General features: G+C 38.6%; 1 protein-coding gene across 1 annotated transcript; it reads right to left on the bottom strand.

The window, feature by feature from the left end:
* Window positions 1–1113: 1113 nt before the first annotated feature.
* On the bottom strand, window positions 1114–10152 carry LOC128374599 (von Willebrand factor A domain-containing protein 7-like). Its single transcript, XM_053334846.1, has 18 exons — window positions 10132–10152; window positions 9099–9285; window positions 8709–8845; window positions 8410–8554; window positions 8132–8225; window positions 7500–7628; window positions 5935–6121; window positions 5617–5786; window positions 5278–5390; window positions 5082–5198; window positions 4818–4991; window positions 4563–4695; window positions 4313–4465; window positions 3763–3855; window positions 3218–3489; window positions 2952–3085; window positions 2622–2781; window positions 1114–1583 (listed from the first exon to the last, which is right to left on the bottom strand). Exons 2-18 carry the CDS (start codon window positions 9276–9278, stop codon window positions 1203–1205), a joined length of 2772 nt encoding a protein of 923 aa, XP_053190821.1. The 5' UTR covers window positions 9279–9285; window positions 10132–10152; the 3' UTR covers window positions 1114–1202.
* Window positions 10153–10563: the final 411 nt, after the last annotated feature.

The following is a 10563-nucleotide window of genomic DNA, read 5'->3' as shown; positions in this document are numbered from 1 at the left end:
AATTTCTAAGAATGTGTTTACTTTGACAAAAGTACAAGCATTAAAAAATGTAAATTCAACTGACTAAGATTTGCCACATGGCGTTATTAGTTTTCAGAAAGCATGTATGGAACCAATATGAATACAGAGCAGTAATGAAGTGCAGGATTTGCTTTACTTGTACTTTAAACCAGAATAATGACTATTACAAAAGTTCGAATAACACCCTCAGATAATGACTCACAACACCTGTTGTAGATAGTCTGGGTTTTATGTGAAATAATCTGGGTGTGAATTGGCAATGTCCACCTTTTTAGGTCCCTGCACCCACTCCATTATGATGAAGGCAAAGAAATGGAAGTTTAATTTGACTGCTAAAGTATAGCAAGTAGATTTGAAATTGTCAGCAGCAGCTTCTGTCCTGTAACAATGTTGTGGTTTCTCTAGATAGTTAAAAAACTGTTTTCATTTTTAGTGGAACTGATGAAGTAGTCTGAAGAAAACTGTTAGTAACAAGGTGTTAGCTACACTGATCCTTGTATATAATTCTTTTGATTCCAATAGTAATTCTTAGTCTAGCAATACCACTTTAAATTAAATCTGATCGTGGGATCTATCCTGCTTTCCCACAGGTTCACTGTCCTCTGAGGATATTCAGTCATCCATCCACTTATGTCACTTTTCTTTTTTTTAATAAGGATTTTGCATTTGTTTGGCAAATATTAACTTTAACCACATGGCAGTTGTACTATGTGCCACATCAGTGTGTATTACGTAACAGAATATTTGTATTTATATTATGTATACATTTGTCCCTGAGAAAGGAGCATTTTGTTGCATTTGGTCATGAAATAATTTATTTACATGCATAATTTAAAAAGTAAATACATCTTGTTTTATGTTTAGATCATGTGATTTTATTTCCTGGACAAATGCCATGCAAGAAAATGTGAGACATGTCCAATGAACTAAAGATATCCATAAACATAAATTATACATGAGAAAGATATCCAAACATATCAATACAATACAAATAAACGTTTTATTTTAAACTAAGAATACAGTTAATATTCAATTCCTCATCAGTGCTCATGATATCTTAGCAGAAGATGACCATCACTAGTAGAAAGTGTTCCTCCATAGATAAAGCACATTTTTAAAAATAATAGACATTACCTGTCCACCTCTACAACAGACATGAGATTCTGACAAACCAAAGCTCTTCAAGATCTTACTACAAAGACAGATATCAACAGGCACAGCCACAGAGGCAGAGACAGAGTGTGAGAAGGAGGGCCAGCAGAACGTACAATGGAGTGATAGCACTTGCCCACATTGCCAACTTTATCAACAGCTATAAGCTCAACAATCTGTGAGCAGCAGGAAGCGCTGTAGTCCGCCTGGACAATGGGAGAGCTCAGGGAGGTATATGAGAGGGTTCCATTACCCTGACGCAGGGAAATACTGTGTATCCCAGTGCCATTTCCATCTGTAAGGTTGGCCGATAGCTTCCACTGGAAAGGTTTACACTGAGATACATCTTTAGGACAATCATCAGCCAGTACTCTGACCACTTCACACAGAGGCTGAATAGGATCGGTCATCTGGAGAGAACAGAGAAAGAAAGATGGGGAATGTATCATGAATCAGTGATTTTTCTAATTGGAACATGAAACTTCAATTTAGATCTGTAGGATACTTATTTGCATCTGTAATCATCTTTGTGGCTATCTTTGTGCTATGTGTTAAAGATTTCTATTTATTTGTTTTAATCTTTCCAACTATGTGTGAATGAGAATTTGCCTGGTTACCTTGGTACCACAGTATACAGTTAACATTCAATTCTTCATCACTGCTCATGTTATCTTAGTAGAAGATAATAATCACCAGTAGAAAGTGTTCATCCATAGTGGAAGCACATTTTAAATAATTTAGAGTCATGAATGGTGGACTATTAAATGCAGCCTGACCAATACTGGTTGATACTGATATTTGCATTTGGGATTTAAGAAGACTAGCTGAGACTTTACCTGTCCACCTCTACAACAGCTCTTCAAGTTCTTTCTACAAAGATAGATACCAACAGGCACAGAGTCAGAGGCAGAGGCAGAGAAGGAGAGCTAGCAGAACTTACAATGGAGTGGTAGCACTTTCCCACATTGCCAACTTTATCAACAGCTATAAACTCGACAATCTGTGAGCAGCAGGAAGCGTTGTAGTTCGCCTGGACGATGGGAGAGCTCAGGGAGGTATATGAGAGGGTTCCATCACCCTGACGCAGGGAAATGCTCTCTATCCCAGTGCCATTTCCATCTGTAAGGTTGGCTGATAGCTCCCACTGGAAAGGTTTACACTGAGATACATCTTTGGGACAATCATCAGCCAGTACACTAACCACTTCACACAGAGGCTGAATAAAATCTGTAATCTGGAGAGAACAGAGAAAGAAAGATGGGGAATGTATGCATGAATCACAGTGATTTTTGTAATTGGAACATGAAACTTCCATTTAGATATGTAGGATACTTATGTACATCTGTAATAACCATCTTTGTGGCTATCTTTGTAGCAATGTCTTAAAGATTTCTATTTATTTGTTTTAATCTTTCCAACTATGTGTGAATGAGAATTTGCCTGGTTACCTTGGTAACAACAGAGATTCTAAGAACAGCGTAATTAGAGTCAACACCACTGGATGACTTGACTTCCAGAGTCAGAGTGACGTCAGTGCCCGATGGTGTGTCAACAGGTGGCGTAATAGCCAAAGTACCATTAGCATATTGTCCGGTTGTCAAATCAAGGCTGTCAAGAGAAGAAAGGAAAATACACTTGTTACGGCAAATTATTGTGAGTGGCTATTTTTCTACAGTTGTGGGGTTGTGTTGTACTGTGCATGGTTACTTTACCCTAAGCTACAAGAAGAAATTTTAAAATTTTGAAACAAAGAATTGCTTTTAGCTGCCTCCCCTCACCGGTTTGGGTAGGACATGGGGAAGTTTCTGTCATTTCTGGCACTGATGATGTATTGACCACCAGAGCCCTGGGTCATGACACTGAAAGGGAGCTTAAAGGCTTTCCCTGGCTCCACACTGCTGTCCACCATAGCCTACAGGAAAAAGTGGTAGAAAAGTTGTTCAAGGTCTTCAAGTGTTATTATAATTCAATATGTAATTTTTATAATGAACAGGACAACAATTGTGGGTATAGATACATGGGAAGAGGAAGTGAAAAGACTGACCTGGATGTTCACTGTGGAGACAGACATCTGGGTGGTAGACTGCCTCTGAAATGTACTGTTTGACTCTTTGTCAGTTCCTTTCAGAATGACCACAAACTCCCCCTCAGGGACTGCATCAACAGTCACCAGGATGTCTCCGTTGCCCATGTCAGTAGTTGTGCCATTGCTAACAGCCTCAGTACCAGACACGGTTACCAGGCCAACTTCTCCAATAGTAATCGAGGACGGACCTTTTCTACCCATCACTGAGAGCATCAGGTTGGCTGGCTGGCCTGGTTGTCCAAAGTAGAGAAGAAAAGAAACGATGTAGAGGGAAGAACAAAAAGGAAATCAGTTTTCACGCCCAAAAGTCATTGGCTGATTTTACAGTAAACATTGTACAATTTCATGAATGGGTGGTGGAAGGATGCTGGAATTCAATTGTGGATTGAGTGTGTTTACAACTATTATCCCAGTTTTGATTTTCGCCCTGTCTTTGATCATGTTAGGGATATGGCGTCAACATGGAACATAGATTCATAACCCTGATACTGTTAGCACTTTACCTGCCTGTGGACGTCCACTGAGTTTTGCATAACCAGGGTGAGGTCCTTTGAAGCTCTCCACAAAGTCATAGATAAAGGTGATAGTACTCTGGCCTGGAAATATACACAGACTGATATTAAATACAGATACTAGAACCAGTCAGCCAATTTCGGCTATTCACAGATATATTGGTATCAGTGTATGACATTGATATGTTAATAAACAATGACCCCCATCATTTTCCCTTTTCAATATAACTAATATAACATTAAGATACTGATCACACCCCTCCCCTGGACCAACACTAAGTGTAACAGTGCAAATGTGCAAACATTTGTGTTATTTGGTATTTTGAAACCAGAATCACCATCAAGTTCATGTTTTGCATGAACCAAAAGGCAGTGGGAATAAATGTGAAGCATGCTACGGTGTTATGAGAAACTATTTTAAATGTCACAATCAGATTCATTGTGAATATGGACTCAGACTATATCAAATGAAGCATGCATGTGCATGTATAAGACACAATTTACTTGCATTGTGTGATTATCAAAAAATAAAGTATCTGACCTGTGACTTTAAGTATGTATGGTTGTTTTGAGTTGATGTTGATCTGCCAGGTTCCTGTCAGCTTGTCATCATTAAGACGAATTCTCCTCAGGTTGCCTACTGTCTGAATGGTTCCCAGCTTACCACTGGCCTCACTGTGGCTCTGGCTCACACCTGGAATTTGGAAGAAAGCATCATTAGTGAAAAAGTTGTTTCACAATTGTCTTCTCAGAAACAAAAATTGATTCCTGTAATGGAGGTGGTATATTACCTGCAGGGTTGATCAGTGTGAAAGTAATGGATTGTCCTGTGATGTAGATGGTGATGTTTTTCAGAGATTCGTCCAATGTGAAGGGGAAGGTCTCCTGCTTCCCAGGGTTCCTTCCTCGCTGAATAACTGTCACCTGACAGAGGAACAGGAAAAACAACATAGGTTAACCATTTCAGGCAGGCCTGGTATATACTTCAAATAGTGGCAATTGTGCATCTGCCATAGTAATGCTTAATCAGAGCTACACAGTCTTACCAGAGCTGAAGTGGAGGTGTCCAGAATGACGTCTGTGGCTTCAGGCAGCTGCTGCTTGGACACCTGGATCATCTGACCTCCAGATGCCAGAGCCAAGTCCTTGTAGTCATTAGAGGAAGCAGCTCTGGGGGAACGACGGCGCCTGCTGATGGGTCCAGTCATGAAGAATGATACCTGTAGAGGAATTAATGGGAAGATTATACCCCCAGCCTTTCAAAGGAAACAAAAAGTGACCATGGGACACAACTGGATGTCAATATTTACCGTCGACTTGGTACTTCTGATGAGAGCAACAATAGTATCCTTGAGCTCGATGTCTTTGGCTATAGCATCAGTGAAAACATAGATGTGGGAAGAGGCAGGAGCACCGGTCAGAGCCAACTGGAATAATAAAAATAATGAACCTGTTAAGTTTATTCTGAATCATCACACTCTTAACAATGTCAATCCATTTTAATACCTGAAGTCCTGATAAGCACATTTCAGGGATATCACCACCTCCATTTGCTGTGAGCTTAGAGATTTCGTATTTCATCTTATCAGGGTCTGTTGTCCTGATCATAGGTCCAAACGCTGCATGCAAAACACAAAAAAGGGTAAATGCTAGTAAATCATTCTGGTTAAAAGTTTTCAATCAACAGAACCACTGTGACCATATGCTGAATGAGTCATTATATGCACTTAAGTTTGATAAATCTACTTTACATCATCTTATACACTAATATTTAACTACTGTTATACAATCAAGTATAACATAGAATACAATACATGCTATGGTATTGCATAGAAGAGATCATACCTGGGTCATTGAAGGTCACCAGAATGTACTCGGATGGCTCATCTTGTGTTCCTTTTTTGCTGTCAATGATTTCATAAACAACAGACCTGGCTTCAGCTATGTCATCTGACATACTACCAGTGGTGTCAATAACAAAACACACAACAGAGGAACGGGCGATTCCCATCATTCTGTGAGAGGGGAGAAAAATTAAAGTCAGGTTAAACTTAATTTGGGTTGGGCAGCAAATTGTTTATTTTCATCATATAGTATAATTTTTCTTTGGTGCATTCACAGCAAATAGTTAGATTGAGATATTTTCAGTCCCTGATGATTTACCTCAGGAAGTCATTGTCCCCTACGGCCAATCGAATGTCCTCTAGCAGCTGTAGGCTGGCAGCTATGGCTATATTTACAGCAGCATTGTGGAGGGCCATATTGTCTGAGCGACGCTCATCTTTGCTGATGCCTCCACGAGGAATTTCTTTGCTAGTCAGGTCAGATGCACCTCCGTGGCTACACTTACCTATCACAGGACAGAAGGGACAGTTTGAAGTGGGACATGGTTCAAAAATGTATTTATAGTGGACTTATACCTGCAATGGACTCATCAGTGCTTTTCTTCCATGAAAAATTGTGTTTGTCTTATACTCAGAGTAGAGAAACAGGATGTTATAAAATTGGCTCATAAGTGCAAAATCAAAAGAGATATATTGAATGTCAGATGCAAGCAATAGAAGTCATGTGTGTTAGTCACCTCTGGTCAAAAATATATTTTGTTTACTGTTACTTCAGATGGAGATTTGACCTTGAGTGTGCAGGATGATGAATGTGGATGAGTTTGAAACTAGAAGGCGGTGTGACCTGATTAAAAACCTAGGAGTAAGTATGGATGCTGAACTCAGCTTTAAGGATCATATCAATAGCATCACCAACATTGCCTTTTTCCAACTCAGAAACATTTCCAGAATCAGAGGCTTTCATACTCAATCTGACTCAGTTACACTGCATTTATTTGTCATGAGAAGGCCAAATTGTTGCAACTCTCTATTTATCTGAGTCTTCCCAACAAAACAATCCTTAGATTATATATATCCAAAAGTCAGCTGCTCAAGTCCTAACCAGGACTAAAAGATCAGACCATGAAACTCCAGTGCTCCCTTCACTGGCAACTAGTTGTTTCAAAATCTTCCTTTTACAAAGCACTTGCTGGTCTGACTCTTCAGAACATGTCAGACATGCTGTCAGTTTATAAAACTAGCAGATTTCTCCAGTCACAATTGGTAGCAATGTCTTCCATGTGCAGACAGCACTTTCACAGTCTGGTGAGATGGCATTTACTATATGTAGCTGAAGAATGGTACAGTTTGGCTGCTGAAGTTAGACTTTCTCCAACACTGGTCATTCAAAACAAAACTAAAGAGCTTCCTTTTCACTCAAGCATTTTATTAAATGAACACACCAAATCTGTAGATTATGTTTATTTATATACATGTTTGATATGTGATTTCATGCATAGGGTTGCAAATTCAATTTCAATTCAATTTCACATTGTCCTTCTGAAACTGAAAAGTTTCTCTGTGTTCATTGAATCGTTAAGTGTTTTATCTAGATTTCCAATAGTGAATTTATTTGTTTTCTTGATGAGAACATTTATGCTCTCTCTGTCATGGTGTGTTTAAGTCATTTCACGCAGGTAATAATGGTTTCATATCACTGTTGCATATTTTGTCTAGCTATGCAGATTGCCCTCCTTAAGGGCAATTAAAATGTATTTCTTTAATGTGGGTGACACTGACAGGGCATCTGCACAACATACTCTACTGTACTGTTGTGATCACAAGCCTCACTTAGCCATGTGTTTAAATATGTGTTTAAATATAGTTTAGTGATGTCACTGATACCTTTAGGCTTGGCAGAAGAGAAGATTCCCATGTAGCCTGATGTGAGTTTCTTCTCTTTCAGGATGTAGGGAAGGATCGGATTAGGGCAAGTTCCACTGGCACAGTCACTGCAGGTGGCTGTGTCGACATCTACACAGGCAAAATGCAAAGAAGATGCAGAGTGAAATGTAGCAAAACAAAGTAACTATGCATCACTTACATAGATTAATAACTGCTGTTCTTCTTTGTTAGGAATAATGCACAAAACTGCATGTGTGGAGTGTTTTATATTTCATAACTGTATGGTCAGAGTGGAAGATCCCAGTTATAGTATTCTCTGCAATTAAGATGGGTGTATTGTTGTTAACTTTGAAATGAACTTGACTGCTTTAACAACAAGAAGAAAGCTGGTAACAGCTGTGCAGGTTTCCAGCTATTCAAATATTCTTTATTCATTTAGAATAGATTATGATTATTTGAAATAATACAGACCCTTGAGCCAATAATAAAGAAGTAGTCTTTGGCCATGCTGTGAAGAAAAAGTAAAATAATCCAGCCAATACAATGATATGGATGTTGTCTTTGTGACTTTAAACGCGCCATAATACACTGTCTGCCTATGTTTATAACAACAATAATACAAACACACACACCTGCCAGGTTTTCCAGGATAAGGTCTGGACGTATGAGGGCAGTGTTTGGCTCTGTGTATCCCAGCTCCACCCAGTTACTGTGGCTGTAGAAGTCCTAACAGTACAAGGAAACACACACATGAACACTTAATAGACATTAATAGACATAGTGGTTATGATTACATGTTGACCGTTTATGCACACAATCAACCTTTTCTTCTTCTGCCTTCTGTCATTCTATATTCTGTCTGTTATTCTAACTTTCTCCATGACCAGTGCTTTCCCTCCACCTCTCTCACCTGCAGTGTATGAAGGACTCTGCCCAGTGTTTCTCTGGCAGCCTGGAAGTTCTCCTGGTGAACGTTAGCTTTAATAGCCGCCATGCCCTCCATGATTAGGCTGCGTCCCTCTATGAAGGCCTCTGAGTTGAAGTGATGTGGAGGACTGAGGAAATTTTCCTCAGGTAATTACTTGGACAGTTTGAAAGCATCAATCACATTTAAAACTTTTCAATAGATTTATTCATTTATTATAATCATCACTATTATTATTATTATTAATATATTGTGAGCTGTTATCTTTCTCTCCTAACTCCTACCTGTTGACAAAGTCACGGTCTACCAGTGAATTCTGCATGTAAATCTCTTGAAGAGCAGAGTAAAACTTGGCAGCTGATACTTCTCCTGTTGCTGTCGGACCTAGACAGGCACGCACCAACTCTTCAGGGGATGAACCCTGCAGTCAGAGGTAAAAGGCTAAAGGTCAGAGTTGAAACAACCACAAAATTATAATTAAAGAATTATTTACAGTGTTTTTGTGTGTTCCTTACGTGCCTTTTATGGCCTATGTTCTTATACGGTATATCAAGGCTGAACCTCAGGCTGAATTGAAACAGACTAATGTGTTGATATGAGGGTGAGTGTGTTTATTTTGTGAGTGTGCATGATAACGTTTGTGCTGTGTGTGCATTTTTATCTTCCATTCCTACCGTGGGTTCAAACTCATGACCTGCGGCCTCAACCACCTCCCGACATGTCTCTGTCACTGTCTGTAACAGGGCTGTTCCTGTGATGCTGACATGTGTGGATGCACCACCCCCAATGGGAACAAAGGCCAGAGTGGACCCTGATAAGACCAAGACCAGGGCTACACCCAGCACTGAAGTCATGACTAATCTACAGAGAGAAAAACATGATTAATTATCAATTAAATGATTGAAAAGGACGGTAAGTTCAGTTGGTTTAATTGATGCATGTTCAAATTTTGTATGTTCATATTGCCAAAAGTCTCTGGAAGATATATTAGAAGGCACATTAAAATTGTAGGATTTCAATTTAAATTCAATGATAATATTTAAGTTTTATTGGAAATGACAAAGGTTAAAGAAAATGTCAGGAAGTGTCAAACAGCAAATTTTTAGAAGCCTTATCTGTCATTTTGTGAATCAGTATCTTTGTACTCACCTTATATAAATAAGAACATAGCATTAAGGGTTCATAGGTAATGATACACATTCAATACACAGCTAAAGAATGTCCTGATGTGCCACTCCCAACCAAGCAAATGATTGCACTTTTTTGCTTTCTCTATTATTTGCTAATCACACAGATTACTTAAAGTGATTACATAAACACTGAGCTGAAAGCCGTTTGGAAAATCACTCCCATCTCATTGAAAGCAATATTTACAACCAAGTTCTGAAATTCGTCAAATAAATTGCAACACGCATTACAACAAGATGTAAAAACAAAAAGTAACCAAAAACATATTAAAAGTACTAATAGAATAACAAAAAGGAAATATACAATGTAAGACAAAATTTAACATTTGTAAGACCCTACACATACATATACACTTAATCTTTTCAATATTATCAAAAATCAAGAATTTAGAAGTATTTTTTTCCTCAATATTTAAAATTACTTTTTATTTTTTATTTTAAACACTTCAAAATGTCTTAAATGTGGGAAAATGTGACTTACAAAATGTCAATTAAATGAACATATCACACATAATCATACCTTGGCGTGTCTAGCGAGCTCTGATGTCCTCAGTGCCTTTTGCAGAAGTAGAAGTGTAGAAATACCAGTGCTGCTTTCTTTTAGATAACAAGGAAACTATAAAGGAAGGCAGTGTCATCATTTCACCGGATGCAGTCAGCAAGGGGGGGTAGATGGGCAGACCACACCTCCATCACTCCCCTTATAGTTTCACAGGTTATCAGTCTGAGTCATAATGGCATCAGTACTTTGGGGTTCTCTTATATAACTTATGTTTTGTGTGTTTTCCAAGATACATTTCATTTGATTTGCTTGTTAATTCACTCATTTATTTACATGCAAGTCACATTAATGTTATACTAGGCTACATTTAAAAAGGAATGGAGCCTCTCATGCATATGTGACTGATGTTAGTAGCAGATTTAGTTGGTTAAATGAGCTCAGAGCCCACTA

Source organism: Scomber japonicus, chromosome 2 (assembly GCF_027409825.1).
Source record: "Scomber japonicus isolate fScoJap1 chromosome 2, fScoJap1.pri, whole genome shotgun sequence".
Taxonomy (NCBI): Eukaryota; Metazoa; Chordata; class Actinopteri; order Scombriformes; family Scombridae; genus Scomber; species Scomber japonicus.
This window is presented reverse-complemented; position numbering and strand designations above follow the sequence as displayed.